At 38.6% G+C, this 24,248-nt stretch overlaps 1 protein-coding gene across 1 annotated transcript; it reads left to right on the top strand.

Annotated features, from left to right (window-relative positions):
* The first annotated feature begins 525 nt into the window (after nt 1-525).
* TRAF6 (TNF receptor associated factor 6) lies at nt 526-23,678 on the top strand. Its single transcript, XM_082844868.1, has 7 exons — nt 526-835; nt 2,277-2,597; nt 6,338-6,488; nt 7,416-7,574; nt 8,900-8,971; nt 18,634-18,711; nt 20,058-23,678. The coding sequence occupies exons 1-7, from the start codon at nt 801-803 to the stop codon at nt 20,925-20,927; spliced, it is 1,686 nt and encodes a 561-aa protein (XP_082700994.1). The 5' UTR covers nt 526-800; the 3' UTR covers nt 20,928-23,678.
* Nucleotides 23,679-24,248: the final 570 nt, after the last annotated feature.

Genomic DNA, 24,248 nt, shown 5'->3' with positions numbered 1-24,248 from the left:
TAATAACTAGTTCTGCTCTTTGCCATTATCTTGCCATCCCTTCCTCCTTATCAACTTGTACTGAGTCTTCCACGGGATTCTGCATTAGTTATAACAAGGCTTTGCAAACTGTTTTTAACTTTTCAAAAATATTATCGAAACTAAAAAAGTAGAACAAAACACGAGTTTTTCTTTACTGATTTTTTGGAATTCTGTCAACCCAACCTGGTAACACTGGACAGCTCATGTTTAACAGAAGCTGTGGTCAGCATCTTAGTCTAGTGTAATAAAAATAAATGGAAAGAAATTTTAAATTCAGCTTTATAGACAAAGTTATCAAAACATAGACAAACATAGGATAGTACAAATTGCACAGGCTCTGGGTGAAGTAGTCTTGGGTTCTGATTCTAACTCTGTTTCTTATTAGTTGGGTAATCCTTGGCAAGTTACTTAGCCTTTTAAAGCTTCAGAGTTTCCACTTTGATAACGGGGGGGGCAATAAAATTGTTAAATAAAATAACTCTATAGAGGTACACATAATAACAACTCATTTTTACTTCCAGTCACAGTTCTAAGTGCTTTGCACATATTAACACATTTAATCCTCTCGGTAATTCTGAGGTGGATTCTTTTGTTACCCCCATTTACAGATGAGGAAACTGAAGCACAGAAAGGTTATATAGTTTGCCCAGGTCATACACCAAATGATGGAGACAAGAGTTAAACCCAGATCATCCGATCCAGCATCTAAGCTCTTCACCACTTCATGATATTGCCTCTCCAGCCAGAACAGTGCTTCATCCTTTGTAGGTGGTCATCAAATGCTACTCAAAATCTTTTTGAGAAGAAGAAAAAGGTATCTATAGTTGTAAAAAATAGAGGATTACTGTCTTAACCCACTATTTGACATGGTGGCAGCCAGGATTTTATATAAAAATGAGACAGGCGGGGGATACATTGTCTACCATATTGGCTGGAGGCTTACATTCTGTTTTCTAGAACTCTGGTTGACGCTTGAACAACATAGGTTTGAACTGCATGAGTCCACTTATACATGGATTTTTTCCAATAAATACTACAGCACTACATTATCAGAGGTTGGTTGAATCAGTGGATATAGAACCACAGACACAGAGGGCAAACTGTAACGTTATATGTGGATTTTTGACTGCGTGGGTGTCGGCACCCCAACCCCTGTGTTCAAGGGTCAACTGTATATCTGGTACATAGTGGGAATTTTCTATACATGTAATTACCTACAAGAGAGACCTGGTTAATTAGGCTGTGAACTGCTTTTAGACCTTAGCTTCTCACTTGTAAATTGTGGTAATGGTTTAGAATTTGAAAGCATCCCACCTACCATGAAAGCAATAGTTTTCCATAGGCAAACAAAACCTCACTTGTTTTTCCAGTCATTAGTAATGAAACATAGTCACTTGACATGACTGAAGGCACGAGGACATACAGATATACTTTTTCAATTCCGTTCTTTCTGTGTAATAGAAATTGCCACGCTGAACATTTGGAGGTACAGTTGACCCCTTGAACAACACAGGTTTGAACTACACAGGTCCACTTAAATGCAAATTTTTTTCAGTAAAGGATCTGTGGTTATTGACTCCGAGGATGTGGAACTTTGGGAACAGAGGGCCAAGTCGGATTTTCTATTGCGCGGGTGTCGGCCTCCCTAACACCTGCCTTGTTCAGGGCTCAACTGTAGTCAATAGAGTTTTAGATCTAGAAGAAGAAACTGAGATCCAAATGGTTAGTTGCCCAAAATCACATAACTAATAGTTTCTCATGATCATCTGATCCTTTGTGCATTGTTCGTCCTCACACTGCCTGCTGGTCGAGCTGTTCTCTTCAGCTCTGGATACTTGAAGGAAGTTCGGCAGCATAATTCAGTTCTTCAGCAGCTGCCTAATGAACACCTGTTAGGTGAAAGCTCGTGCTGAGTACTGAGGAAATGAACATTCTTGAAACTGCAGTCATAGAAAACAGACATTTAAACAGATAATTATGCTCATTATTACAATTGAGGTATGTTTCTTCTTTTAACCTTATATTCCATCCATCCTACTAGATCATGAACTCCTTAACTTGTAAAATAGTCATGAAGCAAAGCTGAAAAAACTTTGAAAGTTTTCTGTAAATAATATTAACAGAGCTAATGTTTATCAACTAAAAGGTGGCTTGCATAGATAGCTATGATACGTGTGTGTCTCTGTGTGTGTGTGTGTGTATGTGTATGTGTATGTGTGTATGTGAAGGCATTTTTTGTCTTGCTATTTCTTCAGAGCAGTCGATAATCACCTTACTATGAGTCTGCTACACTGGGAAAACAGCTGTGGATCCAGCCAGTCTGAGAGCGACTGCTGTGCTGCCATGGCCGCCAGCTCCTGTGGTGCTGCAGCAAAAGATGACAGTGTGAGTGGAACTGCCAGCACAGTGAATCTTTCCAGCTCTTTTATGGAAGAGATCCAGGGATATGACGTGGAATTTGACCCACCCCTGGAAAGCAAGTATGAATGCCCCATCTGCTTGATGGCATTACGGGAAGCAGTGCAAACACCATGCGGCCACAGGTTCTGCAAAGCCTGCATCATCAAATCAATAAGGTACGTGAGCATAAGAATGAACCTATAACAACAAAATAGAACATTATTACATAGAACACAGGGCATCCCAAGAATAGTCTTATACATAAAAAGCTACTTCAGGAAGAAGAACACTGAACAGAAAACTGAGAAATTTACATTCTTATTCCAGTTCCTACTGTAGTATGAAAGGTAATTACTATGTCTTCCCCTCCTTTGACCCTCAGATAAATAAACAATAAGTAGCTACTTCTACTTAAAGCAGTTGTATTGTAGACTAGGGTGTGTCTCTAAGCTTTAAGAAAATAATTTAAAATAATGTACCTTAAATGATGATCCTACTAGAATACGATAATCTCAACCATACAAATAATGCTGACTTTATGAGTAATCGTTATTCTCATTTTAGCCACATTAAATTTTGTCTGCTACCTGCTGCCTATGGACAACTGTGAAATAACCAGTATTTTTAAAGAAAGTATTGATTGATGGCTCTGCCTTCATAATATATCCAGAATTCAATCCCTGCCTCACCCTGTTCTGAATCACCATCAACTCTCTCACAGGCCTCCCTACTTCCACCCTTGCCTTCTTCCAGGCTGTTCTCAATATAGCAGCCAGAATGAACCTGGTAAAATAAGTAAGATGATGTCATCTCTGCTCAGAGCGTTGCAGCAGGTCGTCTGGGAGTAAAAGCCAAAGCCCTTGTAAGGCCTTATATGATAGGTCCGTAAATTTTCTGATCATCTCTCTATTAGGCTCCCCTCCCCTCTACCAATTCACTCTTTGCTGTTCCTTGAACTTGTGAAGCATGCTCTTGGGGAGTTGGCTTCAGCTGTTCTCTCTGCATCTTACTTCAGTTAACTGCTTAGTCAGTGCCCTTTTCTCCCTCCAGTGTGGCTCAGATCTCACCTTCTCGTAGGTACCTTGGCTACCCTGTTTATACCGCAGCATGCCTTTCCCCACCTCTGCCCACACTCTCTGTCTCCCTTACCCACCTTTCTTTTTTTCTCTGACACTTTTCATATTTAAAAATACAGATAATTTGTGTGTTTATTGTCTGCTTGCTCACCTGGAGTATAAGCTCCTTGAGAGCAGGGGTTGAGATCTATTTTAGTTCTTGATATTTCCTAAGTGCCAGGAATAGCACCTGATACATAGTAGGTGCTCAGTAAATCATGATTGCATCAACTGAACAAAAGTATGTGGGGTTTCCACAAATGATTAAAACATCTCCTAAGAAATAGATACATTTTACTATAATTCAAAAGTTAGATGGGAATATTTTTAGGTGACTAAGGAGTTCTATACAGGACAAAAAAATGGAAGAAGTGGGGGAATTTTAGGTTCTTCAACTAATAAGCATCTAGTCATATTGGTGAAATCATTTTTAAGTAGGTTAGCTGGCTGTTCACTCATCTTGTAAGTTTTTTTCTTTCGACTTTTTTTCTTTTTTGCGGTACGCGGGCCTCTCACTGCTGTGGTCTCTCCCGTTGCGGAGCACAGGCTCCGGACGCGCAGGCTCAGTGGCCATGGCTCACGGGCCCAGCCTCTCCGCGGCATGTGGGATCTTCCCGGACCGGGGCATGAACCCGTGTCCCCTGCATCGGCAGGCGGACTCTCAACCACTGCGCCACCAGGGGAGCCCTGTTGGGAGGTTTTTGATTACTGATTCACTCTCCTTACTAGTAATGTAGTCTGTTCAGATTTTCTGTTTCTTTATGGTTCAGTCTTGGTAGGTTGCATGTTTCTGGGAATTTATCCATTTCTTTTAGGTTGTCTGTTGCCATATAATTGTTCATAGTAGTCTCTTTTGATCCTTTGTATCTGTGATATCAGTTGTGATGTCTCCTCTTTCATTTCTGATTTTATTTGAGTCCTCTCTTTTTTTTTCTTGTTAGTCTAGCTAAACTTTTCTATAAAATTTGAATTTGTGGTAACTACATCCATACTTGGGAATTGGCTTAACTTAAGTTACAAGGGAGCATGTGTCTTGTTTCAATTGGGGGGAAAAATATGTTACCCAATGGTGAATTGGCAATATCTCTCTAGAGTTGGTGTTCTCATCCTCCACACTATTGGCATTTTGAGCCAGATACTTCTTTGTTGTAGAAGAATGTCCTGATGTTGTAGGGTGCTTAACAGCATTCCTGGCCTCTGCTCACTGGATGGTGAAATAGCCCCACTTTCCCAGTTGTGAGACCCAGAGTGTCTCCAGATGTTGCCAGATGTCCCCTGTGGTCAAAATTGCCCTAGTTGAGACCACTGGTTTAGGGTATACATGAGAGCAGTGTTAAAGGCTCAACTTTTTTTTCTGTCTATAATGATTTTCAATTTATATTGTATTTAGGTAGAAATAGGACCATATTATGGATCGTTGATTTTCCTGTAGGTGAAGATGTACAGAAAAACCCAAGTGTCACCCATGCCCAGGAAGGTAGCTAATCTTTAGCAGTTTTTTAATAGCAAGATATTCATGAAAATAGTGGAACAATGGTCTGAAAAGGAAGTAAAACCTACAAAAGGAAGTGTGAGGCTTTTTTTTTTTTCTATCTCCCTCTAAGCTAGAAATGACCACTTACTTCAACTTTAATGTTCTTAAAGGAATGGCTCGGAAATTTCTCATCGGTTATAGTCATTCGGAGAATCAAAAGGCAGCATCTCAATCCAATTCCATTTTCCTTTGGAGTGATTGCTAATGCGGTGGATAATGGTTTCCAGTTTACTTTGAAAGGTTCTTATTTTCTCTTAGATATCCATCACTTATGTTTGGGGAATATATTTCAATAAACTTGTTTACGTCCCTGGTTCTCAAAAAATATTCGACAGTAGGATAATATCATGCAGTGTGAGAGAAGCCCTATAAAGACTGACTATGTCGGTCACATTTTGTAGTTCTAAGGCATTTGACAGCAGACTCCCATTTTCAACAACTTTACGTACACAAGAACCACCACTGTTGCTTTACACGTAGGAGGTGTGCAACAAATGTTTGAGTGATTGACGCTCTGTAGCCTATCTGACCTGCCACATTTCGTGAGTGAAGATTGAAACATCCCAAAAAGTTAAAGGGGAATGACAGACACCCAAGCTTCCTGGGGTAGTTTTTTCCATCGTAAGATAGAATAAACCATTGGGAAGCAGGACATAGAGGTCCTTTAACTCCTGATTGCATTGTATGTACCCTAGACATAAAAATAAAGGAAACCTTTGTTGCCCGTGAGCCAGTGTTGATGACTGTTCAAAGTAAACCTTAAAATGTGGCCTCCTGGGGCTACTTACTGCTAATTGGTTAATTTTTACTTATGACTAATAACTATAGACATGTTATTAGTATATTCTGAGCAGCATATAATTAGTTACATATCCCTAGTATGTTGAATAGCTGCTGATAGAGGCCTGCTAGACTGCCAAAATTCCCATCCTTAACTTTCACTTCATTTGTGTTGTTCAAAATATGATTTTATTCAATTTCTCATTTTTTGGTTGAAATCTATCCCACAATCTAAAATCCCATACTAGTTTTTGATAGATAATCCATATGGTGCTAGTTGTATCCATTTCATAAAAGAATTGTTCATAAACTGTCTATAAAAGGACAGTTTATTTTAGTGATATTATACAATATAATGTGTTCATTTATTTTCTATAGGAAATAAGTAGAGAATTTATATGTGGTGAATTAAAGTTGTGTGTATTTTCTAATGTGAATGTTTGTTTAAAATCTACCAAATAATATGTATTTTATTTGTTTCTTTTAGGGATGCAGGTCACAAATGTCCAGTTGACAATGAAATACTGCTGGAAAATCAACTATTTCCTGACAATTTTGCAAAACGAGAGATTCTTTCTCTGATGGTGAAGTGTCCAAATGAAGGTTGTCTGCACAAGATGGAACTGAGGCATCTTGAGGTATTAAAGTTATTTTCTAGCTGTTAGCATATAGGCAGGGAAGTTCCTAGAGAATAGGAACTTTGCTGTGTCCATCTGGATATTGCCAGTGCCTAGCATATAGTGATTGGTTAGCAAATTCTTGCTGAATTGATACCAACCCTTTCCCTTTCATTATTGAGTATAAATATAAGTAGAAACTAGAAATTTCTTTTTCCATCTACTCTGGCTTTGCCCCAGTGATGATAAAAAATAAATCAGTATTCTATAAGTTTTTTGGGTGAGCATTATCTTTAATAAAACTGAAGAGCATTTTAAATACAAGTGTCACATTTTAATTCCATAGCTTCATTTCTCTCATTTTGAAATAAGCAGCAAGTCACATGTAGCCATCATCTTAGCGCCATCGTCTTAGCACCCTCATACTTTTTTCTCTGGTTTTCTAAATTATTCATTTTATTATGAACTATAATATAGTTCTCCTATAGCTTGAGATTAACTGAATCCACGAGATAAAATAATTTGCTTTTAAATTAATCAGTCCTTAGTGTGGTGGTTTTACAAGAAGTTAAATATTGCTTATGTTCCATTTGAAATTAAGCATTTAAAATATATTTGTAACTTGCCCCCTTTACTTAGCTCCTTTTGGAGGAGCGGCCTTTCGACACTACTAAATTGATAATGAGAAAATCTGACTTCTTTCCAACTCTCTTCCCTAATTGGATACATGAACCTGAAAAGTCACATCCTTTGTATAAACTTTCAATTCACAACCATTCTTTGAAAAAAACCCATTAAGGCCTTCATATTGTGGTTCTGTGGTGTGTACTAAACAAAGTGGGTTCAGTGGACAATTCTATAGAAGAGAACAGTATATTCTTTGAAGAGATTATATTTAGATTTCTTAAGGATTGGCAAATACTAATTGATAATTTTTTTCCATCATAGGATCATCGAGCACATTGTGAGTTTGCTCTTATGAATTGTCCCCAATGCCAACGTCCCTTCCAAAAATGCCAACTTAATATTCACATTGTCAAGGAGTGTCCAAGGAGACAGGTTTCTTGTGTAAACTGTGCTGTATCGATGGCATTTGAAGATAAAGAGGCATGTACTAACTTGGATTTGTTAATTCCACTAGTATTTTTTTTTAATGTACAGTGGAGGGGGTTAGCAGTAGATGAAGATGTTAATCCAGTTCTGAGTCTGTATTATAAGTTGTGAGAAGACTGATATTTTAAGAAAGTAAGTTCAATAAACCATTCTAGTAAATGAGTGTAGAGTTTATATTTTCATCTCTTTCTGAGAAAGCATTGTTTCTACTGCTTACCACAGTAGTAGATCTACAAGTAACAAGTTTTTAGGAAAGGTATATGCTGATCTGTTCCCTATGTGATATTTTAATGACCAGTCTTGTATTAGAGACAAATAAATAAAAGAATTACTGTATAAGACTTATATTTTTCTCTTTAAAAAAGAGAATGAGTGGTTAAAACTTTTAGGAGATTAAGTTAAATCCTACAAAGTGTGTTCCTTTGGTGATAATTCATCAAACACATATGATGAATTCACTTATCTGTACTTATGTTATACTTCAATTAAAACATTTATTTTTAAAAAGAAACTTCATGGCACTTGACAGCGTCATGAACATAGAATATTTTTCCCATTTATAAACTGGGATGTAGAGAGATTAAGTAATTTTATATTAATATTATCAATGGCAAAGCTAGCACTGAGATCCTAGATCCTGGATCCGTATCCTATGTCCCTTTTACTAAAATAGTGTACATACGATTTATGTTCTTTTGTAACTATTAAGATACTTCCTTAAACTGTATTTCTTACAAATTTATCTTGTTAATTTTCCCTACTTTCTTATGAGATCAAGCATATTATGCTCATTAAGTTGACGAATTATTCAAAAAAATGTCAGCTAACTTTCTAAAAAGTCTGAGGCATAATTAGAGCAAATTGGTGTCTTCTTAAACTTCAGTAAATTAAATGGACATAACCAGAAGGGTTAATTATTTCTTAAATTTTTTGTATTCTAGAAAACAAGGCTCACCTTTCTGGGGCCTTTGAGAACATGGGCCTCCTGCCCTAATCATGCTTCTGTTCTTTACCCTCCTGATAAGAGTTTTAATTGAATCATGCTGCTGCTGGAAGTTTTTGGAAAGGTGTCTTTGGAGAATTATAATGTTGTTAAATGATGCTCAGACAGTCACAGATGCATCTTTTGTATACTATCATATTCTGTTAAAGAGCTGGAGGGTGAGATGAATCTCATTACTACACTGGCAAAGGGAGAGAAAATAACCTTTATAGATTATTCTCACATTTTTGTTTTACACACATCAAAAAAAAATAGGTTGGTGTTGCCTTTTCAGGTTTTCTCACTTTTTTTCTTATATTTCTTTAATAAAATTTAGATTCATGACCAGAACTGTCCTTTGGCAAATGTCATCTGTGAATACTGCAACACCATGCTCATCAGAGAACAGGTATAATGATTCCCTTTCATAAATCAGTATTTCCATAAACAGGTTAAAGAAGTGAATTAGGTTTTTAACTGAAAATTTAAATCAATAAGGCAAAATGAACACAGGTTGAAGAAGAATTAAAACTATGTGAATTTTAAATGCAAATCAGAATCACAATGAGGTATCACCTCACACACTATCATCAAAAAGTCTACAAATAATATTCTGGAGAGGGTGTGGGGAAAAGAGAACCCTCCTTCACTGTTGGTGGGAATGTAAATTGGTGCAGCCACTATGGAAAACAGTATGGAGTTTCCTTAAAAAACTAAAAGTAGAACTACCATATGATCCAGCAATCTCACTCATGGGCATATATCCCCAAAAGATGAAAACTCTTAATTTGAGAAGGTACACGGGGAATTCCCTGGCGGTCTGGTGGTTAGGACTCTGTGCTTTCACTGCCGAGGGCCCAGGTTCAGTTCCTGGTCGGGGAACTAAGATCGTGCAGGTTGTGCGGCACGGCCAAAAAAAAAGAAAAAAGAAAAGGTACATGCACCCCAGTGTTTATAGCAGCATTATTTATAATAGCCAAGACTTGGAAACAACCGATTGGTTTAAGATGATGTGATATATATAGATAATAGAATATTACTCAGCCATAAAAAAGAATGAAATACTTCCATTTGCAGCAACATGGATGGACCTAGAGAATATTATACTAAGTGAAGTAAGTCAAAGACAATTGCTTTATGTTACCACTTATATATGGAATCTAAAAAATACAAATGAATCTTATATACGAAACAAATAGACTCACAGACATAGAAAACAAACTTAGGGTTACCAAAGGGGAAAGGGAAGTGGGGAGGGATAAATTAGTATAGATTAACAGACTATACATAAAATAGATAAGCAACAAGGATATACATAACACAGTAGGGAACTATATTCAATACCTTGTAACAACCTATAATGGAAAGTAATCTGAAAAATATATACATAGCTGAATCACTTTGTTATATACTTGAAACTAACACAGTATTGTAAATCTGTATTTCAATTTTAAGAAAACTGAATTTTTTCAAATACTATAATGAATAATTTCAGAAAGAACGAAATACTCAGCCCTGAGTACTTAAAATTCCTAAGTCATTAACATAATACCTGTGTTTATATATATTCATAGAAGTTCCAAAGCCAAGTAATTTTTAGATAAAAATAACTTAAAATGCTCATTTAAACACCAGAAACTTTATAAGAAATATCAATACATCTTTAGACTCTGTGAAATAAGGATCTTAGGTATCCAGAAACCAGTTGAAAAAGTAAGAACAATGAAATAGAAGGAAACAAGTCTATTCAGTAGCAGGATGTTATTTGTAGCCATGTCCCCGAGGCGTGTTGGGAGATTTTGAGATTTCCAGAATCTGTAGCCCCTCTGTTCAGTTGCCTGTAGACCACTGATGGGGTATCATCAGAAGTAGTAGTTATATTAGAAAACTATTCATTTTTTTTATTAATAGAGAAAGGAAAATTCCATCTGATTGCTATCTTCTGACATTTGGAGCGTTTACCCACAAAATATGAATATTAGTCACTAAATATTTATACACTCATGAAATCTGCAAACCCGGAGATCATAATTGATTACCTTACTAAGTAGGAACAAGCAAAACCTGTCCCTCAACTAAACTTTTCCATTCATTTGTTAAGAGTCCTTTAGGTTTTTTTCCAACAGGGCCTTAATTTGAAGGTGTAAGTAACTTTTTGCTTGTGAAGTCTCATCTCCCGGGTTTTGCTTTTTGCTCTGTTTTAATACTTAAAGGAAACCACACAGCACATCTAAAATCCAGCAAAAGTAAAACTTAATGTAGGAAAAAACCCTAGGTTTAGAGTCAGAAAAACCTAATTTTAACCCTGACTGTGCCACTACTTGCCCACTGATCTCTGACAAGAAAGTGGGCATTCTAGATCAGGGATCCGCAAACCAGCCCACCAGCCAAATCTGGCTGCTGCCTGCTTTTTAAAATAAGTTTTATTGGAACACAGCCATGCCTATGTGTTGTATGTGGCTGGTTTTGTGCCACAATGGTAGAGCTGAGTACTTGGGACAGACTCCATAGGGCTTACAAGGCTGAAAATATTTACTATATGACCCTTCACAAAAAATTTTATTGACCACTATTCTAGATTATGCGAAATGAAGGACTGGATTAAATGGTCTCTGATGTTGTTTCTGCTTGAAATATCTATGATTACAGCTAAACTAAATTTCTAAAGGAAATTTTAGTACCACTTTCAAAGAACATGATTCTACATAATGGATCTTACCTTAAAGAATTTAGAGTCCCCAAATCAAAGCCTGAGACTTTCTTTAAAACTTTTATTAAAGTGCTTAAAATATCTTCTAACATCTAGTCTCCCCATTGTAGTCAAAGCATGCGCAGGTTAACAAAAAGTAAGAAGATTTATGAAAGTAAGAAGATTAAGAAAGATTTATGGTCATGAGGGAAAGACAGGGTGCAGTCAGTGGCTCTAACGTATATAGTTTATTGAATAGGGATTCAGTGGCCTGGACCACAGTGAGAGTCTTAGTTGGGTCATGGTTGACATCAGAAGGTACTTTTTCTTTATAATGCCGCTAGAGGGTGCCAGTTCCCTGGCAATAGGAATAAATTCATTTTCTTGAAATGAATTTTGAGTGATTTGGGGGCATGGTATGAGACGTTGATATTTCCTTCCTTTGTGACTTTTGGAAGTAAATATCATTTTTTTAAGTTGATAAAATACATTTTATGTTGATGCAAAGCCAGTCTAAATCAGCTAAGTCTTAATTATAAAATAAGCTTAACAGAGCTGCAAAACAACTTTTATATATATGCATTAGCCAATCTAAATCCAGCCAGGTATTGCTTTGAAGAGGCCCTTAGATACCTGGAGTTAATTTGAAAATGAAGAAAAAATTGCTTAAGAACATCATATTGCAGTTCCTGTTCAAGACAGCTATGTATTGGATTGGCCAAAAAGTTCGTTCGGGTTTTCCATAAAATGGTCGGAAAAACCCGAACGAACTTTTTGGCCAACTCAATATGATGCCTGTGAATTTGCCTCCTCCCAAGAGTCTACAGCTACACATGGAACAACTTCCTCTTATAAAAACCTAAAAGGCTGGCTGAGTAATGACTACACATTAGGCAAATGAGAAGAAAATCACATCGAAGTGGGTAGGAAAGGCTAGGAAACAATCTCACCATATACCCACAAGCAGGAGGGAACTCAAACCCTGGAGCTTCTCCCTGAGGACTGAAGGGTCCAAACCCACTCCTCAGGCATTTCAACTTTTAAGACATACACTGGAGAGATAAGCTCCCCAAATATCTAACTCTGAAAACCAACAGGGCTCATGTTCCTAGACCCACCAGACTCTAGTGATCTTGGAAGCTGCTCTTTGTTTTTTTTTCTTTTTAACATCTTTATTGGAGTATAATTGCTTTACAATGGTGTGTTAGTTTCTGCTTTGTAACAAAGTGAATCAGCTACACATATATATATATCCCCATAGCTCCTCCCTCTTGTGTCTCCCTCCCACCCTCCCTATCCCACTCCTCTAGGTGGTCACAAAGCAGCAAGCTCATCTCCCTGTGCTATGCAGCTGCTTCCCACTAGCTGTCTATTTTACATTTGGTAGTGTGTATACATCAATGCTACTCTCTCATTTTGTCCCAGCTTTCTCTTCCCCCTCCCGTGTGCTCAAGTCCATTCTCTGTCTGCATCTTTATTCCTGTCCTGCCCCTAGTTTCTTCAGAACCTTTTTTTTTTTAATTCCGTGTATATGTGTTAGCATACAGTATTTGTTTTTCACTTTCTGACTTCACTCTGTATGACAGACTCTAGGTCCATCAACCTCACTACAAATAACTCGATTTTGTTTCTTTTTATGGCTGAGTAATATTCCATTGTATATATGTGCCACATCATCTTTATCCATTCATCTGTCAATGGACACAGGTAGCTTCCACATCCTGGCTATTGTAAATAGAGCTGCAGTGAACATTGTGATACATGCGTCTTTCTGAATTATGGTTTTCTGAGGATATATGCCCAGTAGTGGGATTGCTGGGTCGTATGGTAGTTCTATTTTTAGTTTTTTAAGGAACCTCCATACTGTTCTCCATAGTGGCTGTATCAATTTACATTCCCACCAACAGTGCAAGAGAGTTCCCTTTTCTCCGCACCCTCTCCAGCATTTATCGTTTCCAGATTTTTTGATGATGGCCATTCTGACAGGTGTGAGGTGATACTTCATTGTAGTTTTGATTTGCATTTCTCTAATGATTAGTGATGTTGAGCATACTTTCATGTGTTGGCAATCTGTATATCTTCTTTGGAGAAATGTCTATTTAGGTCTTCGGCCCATTTTTGGATTGGGTTGTTTGTTTCTTTGATATTGAGCTGCATGAGCTGCTTGTAAATTTTGGAGATTAATCCTCTGTCAGTTGCTTCATTTGCAAATATTTTCTCCCATTCTGACAGTTGTCTTTTCATCTTGTTTATGGTTTCCTTTGCTGTGCAAAAGCTTTTAAGTTTCATTAGATCCCATTTGTTTATTTTTCTTTTTATTTCCATTTCGCTAGGAGGTGGTCAAGAAGGATCTTGCTGTGATTTATGTCGTAGAGTGTTCTTCCTATGATTTCCTCTAAGAGTTTTACAGTGTATGGCCTTACATTCAGGTCTTTAATCCATTTTGAGTTTATTTTTGTGTATGGCGTTAGGGAGTGTTCTAATTTCATTCTTTTACATATAGCTGTCCAGTTTTCCCAATACCACTTACTGAATAGGCTGTTTTTTCTCCATTGTGTATTCTTGCCTCCTTTATCAAAAATAAGGTGACCATGTGTGCGTGGGTTTATCTCTGGGCTTTTGATCCTGTTCCACTGATGTATATTTCTGTTTTTGTGCCAGTACCATACTGTCTTGATTACTGTAGCTTTGTAGTATAGTTTGAAGTCAGGGAACCTGATTCCTCCAGCTCTGATTTTCTTTCTCAAGATTACTTTGGCTCTTTGGGGTCTTTAGTGTATCCATACAAATTGTGGAAATTTTTGTTCTAGTTCTGTGAAAAATGCCATTGGTAGTTTGATAGGGATTGCATTGAATCTGTAGATTGCTTTGGGTAGTAGAGTCATTTTCACAATGTTGATTCTTCCAATCCAAGAACATGGTATATCTCTTCATCTGTTTGCATCATTTTTAATTTCTTTCATCAGTGTCTTACAGTTTACTGCATACAGGTCTTTTGTCTCCTTAGGTAGCTTTATTCCTAGGTATTTTATTCTTTTTGTTGCAGTGGTAAATGGGAGTGTTTCCTTAATTTCTCTTGCAGATTTTTCATCATTAGCATATAGGAATGCAAGAGATTTCTGTGCATTAATTTTGTGTCCCGCTACTTTACCAAATTCATTGAATTAGCTCTAGTAGTTTTTTGGTGGGATCTTTAGGATTCTCTATGTATAGTATCATGTCATCTGCAAACAGTGACAGCTTTACTTCTTTTCTGATTTGGATTCCTCTTATTTCTTTTTCTTCTCTGATTGCTGTGGCTAAAACTTCCATAACTATGTTGAATAATAGTGGTGAGAATGGACAACCTTGTCTTGTTCTGGATCCTAGAGGGAATGGTTTCAGTTTTTCCCCATTGAGAATGATGTTGGCTGTGGGTTTGTCATATATGGCCTTTATAGTGTTGAGGTAGGTTCCCTCTATGCCTACTTTCTGGAGGGTTTTTGTCATAATGGGTGTTGAATTTTGTCACAAGATTCTTCTGCATCCATTGAAATGATTATATGGTTTTTATCCTTCAGTTTGTTGATATGGTTTATCACATTGATTGACTTGTGTATACTGAAGAATCCTTGCATTCCTGGGATAAACTCCACTTGATCATGGTGTATGTCCTTTTAATGTGCTGTTGGATTCTGTTGCCTAGTATTTTGTTGAGGATTTTTGCATCTATGTTCAGCAGTGATATTGGCCTGTAGTTTTCTTTCTTTGTGACATCTTTGTCTGGTTTTGGTATCAGGGTGATGGTGGCCTCCTAGAATGAGTTTGGGAGTGTTCCTCCCTCTGCTATATTTTGGAAGAGTTTGAGAAGGATAGGTGTTAGCTCTTCTCTAAATTGATAGAATTCACCTGTGAAGCCATCTGGTCCTGGGCTTTTGTTTGTTGGAAGAGTTTTAATCACAGTCTCAATTTCAGTGCTTGTGATTGGTCTGTTTATAATTTCTATTTCTTCGTGGTTCAGTCTCAGAAGGTTGTGCTTTTCTAAGAATTTGTCCATTTCTTCCAGGTTGTCCATTTTTTTGGCATATAGTTGCTTGTAGTAATCTCTCATGATCCTTTGTATTTCTGCAGTGTCAGTTGTTACTTCTTTTTCATTTCTAATTCTAATGATTTGAGTCTTCTCCCTTTTTTTCTTGATGAGTCTGGCTAATGGTTTATCAATTTCATTTATTTTCTCAAAGAACCAGCTTTTAGTTTTATTGATCTTTGCTATTGTTTCCTTCATTTCTTTTTCATTTATTTCTGGTCTGATCTTTATGATTTCTTTCCTTCTGCTGACTTTGGGGTTTTTTTGTTCTTCTTTCTCTAATTGCTTTAGATGTAAGGTTAGGTTGTTTATTTGAGATGTTTCTTGAGGAAGGATTGTATTGCTATAAACTTCCCTCTCAGAATTGCTTTTGCTTCATCCCGTAGGTTTTGGGTCATCGTGTTTTCATTGTCGTTTGATTCTAGGTATTTTTTGATTTCCTCTTTGATTTCTTTAGTGATCGGTTGGTTATTAAGTAGCGTATTGTTTAGCCTCCATGTGTTTGTATTTTTTACAGATTTTTTTCCTGTAATTGATATCTAGTCTTATAGTGCTGTGGTCAGAAAAGATACTTGATATGATTTCAATTTTCTTAAATTTACCAAGGCTTGATTTGTGACCCAAGATAATGATCTATCCTGGAGAATGTTCCATGAGCACTTGAGAAGAAAGTGTATTCAGTTGTCTTTGAATGGAATGTCCTATAAATATCAGTTAAGTCCATCTTGTTTAATGTGTCATTTAAAGCTTGTGTTTCCTTATTTATTTTCATTTTGGATATCTGTCCATTGGTGAAAGTGGGGTGTTAAAGTCCCCTACTATGATTGTGTTACTGCCAGTTTCCTCTTTAATGGCTCTTAGCATTTGCCTTATGTATTGAGGTGCTCCTGTGTTGGGTGCATAAATATTTTCATTGTTATATCTTCTTCTTGGATTGATACTTTGATCATTATGTAGTGTCCTTCTTTGTCTCTCGTAACAATCTTTATTTTAAAGTCTATTTTGTCTGATACAAGAATTGCTGCTCCAGCTTTCTTTTTTTTTTTTTTTTTTTTTTTTTTTGCGGTACGTGGGCCTCTCACTGCCGTGGCCTCTCCCGTTGCGGAGCACAGGCCCTGGACACGCAGGCTCAGAGGCCATGGCTCACGGGCCCAGCCGCTCCGCAGCACGTGGGATCCTCCCGGACCGGGGCACGAACCCGCGTGCCCTGCATCGGCAGGCGGACTCTCAACCACTGCGCCACCAGGGAAGCCCTCCAGCTTTCTTTTGATTTCCATTTGCGTGGAATATCTTTTTCCCTCCCCTCACTTTCAGTCTGTATGTGTCCCTAGGTCTGAAGTGGGTCTCTTGTAGACAGCATATATACGGGTCTTCTTTTTGTATCCATTCAGCCAGTCTTTGTCTTTTGGTTGGAGTATTCAGTCCATTTACATTTAAGGTAGTTATCGATATGTATGGTCCTATTACCATTTTCTTAATTGTTTTGGGTTTGTTATTGTAGGTCTTTTCCTTCTCTTGTGTTTCCTGCCTAGAGAAGTTCCTTTAACATTTGTTGTAAAGCTGGTTTGGTGGTGCTGAATTCTCTTAGATTTTGCTAGTCTGTAAAGGTTTTAATATTTCTGTCGAATCTGAATGAGATCCTTGCTGGGTAGAGTAATCTTGTTTGTAGGTTTTTCCCTTTCAGCACTTCAAATATGTCCTGCCACTTCCTTCTGGCTTGCAGTGTTTCTGCTGAAAGATCAGCTGTTAACCTTATGGGGATTCCCTTATATGTTATTTGTTGTTTTTCCCTTGCTGCTTTTAATATTTTTTCTTTGTATTTAATTTTTGATAGTTTGATGAATATGTGTCTTGGCGTGTTTCTCCTTAGATTTGTCCTGTATGGGACTCTCTGCTCTTCCTGGACTTGATTAACTATTTCCTTTCCCATATTAGGAAAGTTTTCAATTATAATCTCTTCAAATATCTTCTCAGTCCCTGTCTCTTTCTCTACTTCTGGGACCCCTGTAATTCGAATGTTGGTGTGTTTAATATTGTCCCAGAGGTCTCTAAGACTGTCCTCAATTCTTTTCATTCTTTTTTCTTTATTCTGATCTGCAGTAGTTATTTCCACTATTTTATCTTCCAGGTCACTTATCTGTTCTTCTGCCTCAGTTATTCTGCTATTGATCCCTTCTAGAGAATTTTTAATTTCATTTATTGTGTTGTTTATCATTGTTTGTTTGCTCTTTAGTTCTTCTAGGTCTTTGTTAACTGTTTCTTGTATTTTCTCCATTCTATTTCTAAGATTTTGGATCATCTTTATTATCATTACTCTGAATTCTTTTGCAGGTAGAGTGCCTATTTCCTCTTCATTTGTTTGGTCTGGTGGGTTTTTACCTTGCTCCTTCATCTGCTGTGTGTTTCTCTGTCTTCTCATTTTGCTTAACTAACTGTGTTTGGGGTCTCCTTTTTGAAGGCTGCAGGTTTATAGTTCCCGTTGTTTTTGGTGTCTGTCCCCAGTGGCTAAACTTGGTTCAGTGGGTTGTGTAGGCTTCCTGGTGGAGGGGACTGGTGCCTTGTTCTGGTGGATGAGGCTAGATCTTGTCTTTCTGGTGGGCAGGTCCGCATCTGGTGGTGTGTTCTGGGGTGTCTGTGACCTTATTATGATTTTGGGCAGCCTCTCTGCTAATGGGTGGGGTTGTGTTCCTGTCTTGCTAGTTGTTTGGCATGGGGTGTCCAGCACTGTAGCTTGCTGGTCATTGAGTGGAGCTGGGTCTTAGCATTGAGATGGAGATCCCTGGGAGAGCTTTCGCCATTTGATGTGACATGGAGCCAGGAGATCTCTGGTGGACCAGTGTCCTGAACTTGGCTCTGCCACCTCAGAGACACAGGCCTGACACCCGCCCAAGCACCAAGACCCTACCAGCCACAGAGCTGTTCTCCCAGGTACCAAGCTGATCCTCTCACAATCATTTTACACTGAATCAGGCTTTTTCAAATGCCAATCTGATCATCTCATCAGCTACAGATATTTCAGTGACATCTTATTGTTCCTAATTATTCTTTCCAGTGGTGGACCAACAGTGGGGCAGGGAGAGTGGTTTGTCCAAGCTAATATCCAGCTGGAGGATGTCCGTAAATATCATTTTAATCTGTGTGGGCTAACTGGTTTTTGTTGCAACTATTCACTCAGCCATTTTGTAACAAAGTCAGCCACTGACAGTATATGATTTTGTTTAGATGAAGTGTAACTCTTCATTTCAAGTGTGATCTTGTCAAACTAGACTATGATATGCAGGGTAAAACATTTTTCAACCTTTGTTTTGGTTTTCAGATGCCTAATCATTATGATCTAGACTGTCCTACAGCCCCAGTTCCATGCACATTCAGTACTTTTGGTTGCCATGAAAAGGTAAGGTTTTTTTTTTTCCCTTTTAATTCTTGAATATAGATCAAGAAAACTAAGTTATATAGTGTAGTGGAGGATACCAGTGGATTGGTGATGGCCAACACACATTGTTTATGTGGTCTTAAGCTCCAAGAAATTGGGACTCAGAATATTAATTTTGAGAAATAGTTGGTGATGATAATGGGAGGTGTGATTGGGATCATATAGAGTGTACAGGAAAGAGAAGTAGAACAGGAAAGGAGCCATGAATGAACAGTCTCAGACGTTGATGAAACAGGCAAGGAGAAGTTATTGTTATGATCTCCAAAATTAGTTTCAAGACTTAGCGATCAGTTGTGTCAAATGTCTGAGAGGGAGCATTGTTTATGATAAGTTGATCTTTCTGGAGAGTGCGATTACACTTCGGCTTTTCCACTGTGCCTTTTTATCTGACTTTTTTACAGTAAGTATGTGTTTAATAATTAAAAAAATAAAATGAGCAAATAGTGTATAGTATGGTTACACTTTGTGAGAAAATTCTGTATTGTTTGTGTGCGTAGAGACAAAGACTTAAAGGAAATGTATCAAAATGTTAATGGTAGTTAGGTGAGATAATAGGTAACTTATTTTCTTTTTAATCATCTACACTTCCTATTTTTCTGTAATATACATGAATTACCCTTACAATAAAAATTGTTATATGATTTTTTTTTCATATAACAGGCTATTCTTGATGATCTTAGTATGAAGACAGGGAAGGTTCCACTTTGCAACAGATTTGTAAAAATAAGTGAGGGATTGGGGGCAGGCAGTGCAGGTGGACTCCTCTTGGTTATAAAAGGAGAAGGGAGAAAATGATACTAGCTAGAGGGAGATACAAGATCAATAGAGAGGTTTGCCCCTTTTTTTAAACAGGAAAGACTTTACTAATTCTGTTCTGAGGGGAAGGGTTAAGAGGAGAGAATGTTTGAAAATAAAGGAGAAAGGGGATAGCTAAGCAGAATCTCTGAGGTGTTGAAAAGGGGCAGGTGCCAGGTAGAGCCCAGGTGAAGCATTAATCTAGGACAAGAGGAGAGTCAGCTCTGAATCAGAAAAGAAGGATGAGTATAGATCCTGATACTTTTACAGGTAGGAGGGAGGTTTTTTTCTGAGTCCCTGAACGATTATTCAGCAGATAGCCTCTCGGTTTTTCAGGGAATTAGGAGGCAAGATCATCTTACTGGATCGAGAATCTGATGAAATCAAAGAAGGTTGTAGGGGATTGAGGGAAGTGATGACATGGCTTAAAAACCTTTTATTTGGCTTGGCTAGGCCCCTTTCCTGGTGCTCACGTCTCTGTTCCTAACCTAAGGCCTGTGCATGATTTTCAGATGCAGAGGAATCACTTGGCACGCCACCTGCAAGAGGATACCCAGTCGCACATGAGAATGATGGCCCAGGCTGTTCAGACTTTAAGCCTTGCGATAGCTCCCGCACCTCAGCGTGGCATGCTGCCATGTGATTCTGCCTCTCTTCCCCGGATTTCCTCTGGGTGTCACTCAGAGGTCCAGAATTTCCAAGAAACCATTCAACAGTTAGAGGGTCGCCTTGTAAGACAAGACCATCAAATCCGGGAGCTGACTGCAAAAATGGAAACTCAGAGCACGTATGTAAGTGAGCTAAAACGAACTATTCGAACCCTTGAGGACAAAGTTGCTGAAATAGAAGCACAGCAGTGCAATGGAATTTACATCTGGAAGATTGGCAATTTTGGGATGCACTTGAAATCTCAAGAAGAGGAGAAACCTGTTGTCATTCACAGCCCTGGATTCTACACAGGCAAACCTGGCTACAAACTATGCATGCGCCTGCACCTGCAGCTACCGACTGCACAGCGCTGTGCCAACTACATATCCCTCTTTGTCCACACGATGCAAGGAGAGTATGACAGCCACCTCCCTTGGCCCTTCCAGGGTACGATACGCCTTACCATCCTTGATCAGTCTGAAGCACCTGTAAGGCAAAACCATGAAGAGATAATGGACGCCAAACCAGAGCTGCTTGCCTTCCAGAGACCCACAATCCCACGGAACCCCAAAGGGTTTGGCTATGTGACCTTTATGCATCTGGAAGCCCTAAGACAAAGAACCTTCATCAAGGACGACACGTTATTAGTACGCTGTGAGGTCTCCACCCGCTTTGACATGGGCAGTCTTCGGAGGGAGGGTTTTCAACCACGAAGTACTGACTTGGGGATATAGCATCCCCTCATTTGTTTAAGAAACAAAACAACAGAAAAAACATTTGGAGAAAACTTGCCCTGTTTTCAATAACATACAAACAAAAAAAGCAATGGGGAAGATACACCCACCAGTGAATGTGGTTAGAGAGGTCACTTGCCACTTTCCTGTTAAAAATATCTGAAGCAGGGCTTCCCTGGTGGCGCAGTGGTTGAGAACCCACCTGCCGATGCAGGGGACATGGGTTCGTGCCCCGGTCCGGGAAGATCCCACATGCCACGGAGCGGCTGGGCCCGTGAGCCATGGCCGCTGAGCCTGCGCGTCCGGAGCCTGTGCTTCGCAACGGGAGAGGCCACAACAGTGAGAGGCCCGTGTTATCACAAAAAAAAAAAAAAAAAAAAAAAATATCTGAAGCAGTTTTCTCGGGACGTGTTCCCTGCCTTTTAAAAATGGTTACACTCGAAGTGCCTATGGCCTACGGCAGCAGTTGTTTCTCCAGTAGGATATCTCTTTGTTTTATTTTCATGGGCTCTTGCTCCAGGGGGGTTTATTGTCAAACCCAGGTTTGGAGTAGTAAAGCTCAAACCTTTTAATAATAATGGACGTTCCATAAAATTTCCACGTATTCTTATAGTGTTAGATGCAATATATTAAGCTTGAGAATCACTACCGCCTCGCGCTGGTGCCAGCGAGAATAATTATTATTCTTGAGTTCTCATTTTATTTGAACTCCTGTAGATTTCAGAGGATTTGAACCATAATCCTTGGAAAGTTTAAGTTCTCATTAACCCTGTTTTTTCCGCCTGCAGGGTGTTTTTAAGGATATTCAGGGACTAGTTTAAACCCTAAATATAAGCTTACTAAGTGTGGATATGTTGTTTGTTGAATAATTCTTGTTTCATTGTACCTTGCTTATTTACTTGAGGCTACAAAGTAGCATCTTGTCCAGAGTTTAGAACTCTGAGAACCATGTGGAAACCAGCTGCTGGGTGTTATGCTATAAATCCCTTTTGTCTATTCCAGGCAGAGTGAATTCCACAGCCCTACCTATGTTCTCTGTTGCCTAATGGTTGTAGGACAAGGAGATGCACACACATAATCACCAACAAAAATTTTAAATGGCTCAACTAGTCAACCAATAGGGCAGCTCATTGGTGGTGAGAAAAGCTATTTGAGCCAGAAATTTTCAGCTCTTCTGAACACCTTCTGGTTTAGTTCAATTAATGGAAGAAAATTGCTGTCCTAAATGCAGAATTTCTTAATACTTGGGAGATCATTGGTGTACCTGAGAGGTCACCAAACCAAGGTTGGAAGTCATAGTGATTATATCAGGACTTGGCTGGAGTGGGTGGCTTTAGTCCCACAGTTCATACCTGAGGAGGATCACGTGGAATGTATTGAAGTGGTCAGTTGTTCCTAACAGGGAGGGATGGGTTTTGTGCCGCTAGATACTTGTTAAAAGCCTTAGATACTAAAGATTATGGTGAAATGTAGTTCTCAGGGAGTCCCACAACTAGTACAGGCTCTTATGAAGAATCTGAGAGGACCCCTACACCATGCTGTTTACACAAGATTGTTTAAAGTTGTCTGAGGTAGTCCTGCAACTCCAGAGAGGCCAAATCAGAGCCCCTGGCCGGTGTTCAAGATCAGCCTTCATTTCAAGAGGAAGCCAAGAGACCGTGCAAAGGAATGGTCTCGGTTCCGGGCAGACCCAGCAAGTGTCACTCTGACCTTTCCCTTTACTTTTCTGTCTACTCTCCTTACCCACCCCACATCCAGGCTCCTGCTCTGGTGGGTTTATTCTATAAAGTGGGGGAAAGAAAAGGTCATACAGGGACCCTGTTCCTAGTGCCACCATCAGCAGCAGCTGCCCGTCGCTAGCTCACAGTTGGCTTGCTGACAGTTCGTGCTCCGTGGCCCCTGAGCTCTGCAGCCAGCTCCCGAGGATCACTGCGGCACGGCCCTCTAGGTGAGGAGCCCGGCACCGCTGCTGTTCCTGTGATGGTTTTCCAGAAATAAATTGCTGTCCAGTTCCATGTGAAAAATGGCAGTTACTCTTGTATAGAAACAAAAAAGCCTGGAGGAAATATACTAAACTCTTTTTGATGACTTATTTTCTTCTTTGTGCTTTCTTACATGTTTTATATTTTTTTACAGTAAACATGTCCTTTTCTTGGAGAAAAAAATGTTGCCACAAAACATTCAACCCTCACAGAGAAGGAAATAGCATTTAAAAGCTTCCTGGTCAAATTTCTATTAAAAGCATGGCTGTGCATTAGGTACTGAGGCGAGCCATTTCCTGCTTTGGTTATGTTATTTTTTTCTACTAACTTGGGAGCCTTAATCCAAACAAAAACAGTTTTTTGCCTCACTTCAACTTTTAGCTTCAGGTTTCCCTGAAGGAGTTGACTTAGCTATTTCTAAGGTCCATGCCAACCATAAAATTCTGTTTTAAGAAATGAAGTGTTAACCAGCAGAAAGTTGGCAATATCTACAAGAGGATTTTGCCAGTAGAAAAATTGCTTTATTTTTTTTGCTGACATAATACTTCAATTTAGTATCAATTTAGGGTCTCCTTTTAATTTGAACAATTTTTTTTAACCCCCAACATTTGGCATTTTGTAATAAACCTGCCACTTATTTTATACTGGTCGTTCATTGTGAATATAGAGTAAAAGTAATGGTCAAACTCTCCATATATAAACTTTTGGTGACTTCAACTCAGAATCCACTCTTAGCTGGAAAGTGGCTCTCTTCCGTTCATTTTTCAAACCTCCTGCCTCACTCTGCAACATGCTGGTTTCACCCAGTTGGCTAACAAGTATTTGAGCTGTGTATTTATGTTTTATTAACCTTTTAACATTTATCTTTGGACATTGCTTTTAGACATTGTTAAATTAAAAATAAATTGTTTTTTTCTTTTCCCAGAGGTGTCCAACCCAGTGTTGGATGAAACTTGCTGCAGGTCATACCCTTTGTTATTGGAAAACAAAGTCAGGATGTTGTGGTAGTTTGGTAGTTTTTTACTGTCCGTTAGCGGTTGCAGCAATGACAGTTTCTGGCTGTACTACAACATGAATAAACTTTTATTGGGGGGAATAAAAATAGAATAGAAAAAAGTGAAATAGGATGAAAATTGAGGCGTTTTTCCCCTAAAGATGGACTAACAGAGATGTTGAATGATCTCTAGCATTTAGTTTTTGTGGCAGGTATAAAATTATAAAATTGTCCCCCATTGCTGTTTTTATACCATAAGTCTTAGGTAAACTAAGAGCATGTTTATGAATTATGCATGCAGTTAGAGTACATTCTCACCAAAAAGGAGCAGTTGCTTGTCATTCC

The sequence above is a fragment of the Leucopleurus acutus genome, assembly GCF_964270905.1.
Source record: "Leucopleurus acutus genome assembly, chromosome: 8".
Lineage (NCBI taxonomy): Eukaryota > Metazoa > Chordata > Mammalia > Artiodactyla > Delphinidae > Leucopleurus > Leucopleurus acutus.
This window is presented reverse-complemented; position numbering and strand designations above follow the sequence as displayed.

Excerpts from the sequence above, each read along its gene's own strand:
- TRAF6 (XM_082844868.1), top strand. The coding sequence starts at position 801 with ATGCTACTCAAAATCTTTTTGAGAAGAAGAAAAAG. Across the intron at positions 6,489-7,415 it reads TGGAACTGAGGCATCTTGAG|GATCATCGAGCACATTGTGA; the intron begins GTATTAAAGTTA and ends TTTCCATCATAG. Across the intron at positions 18,712-20,057 it reads CTTTTGGTTGCCATGAAAAG|ATGCAGAGGAATCACTTGGC; the intron begins GTAAGGTTTTTT and ends CATGATTTTCAG.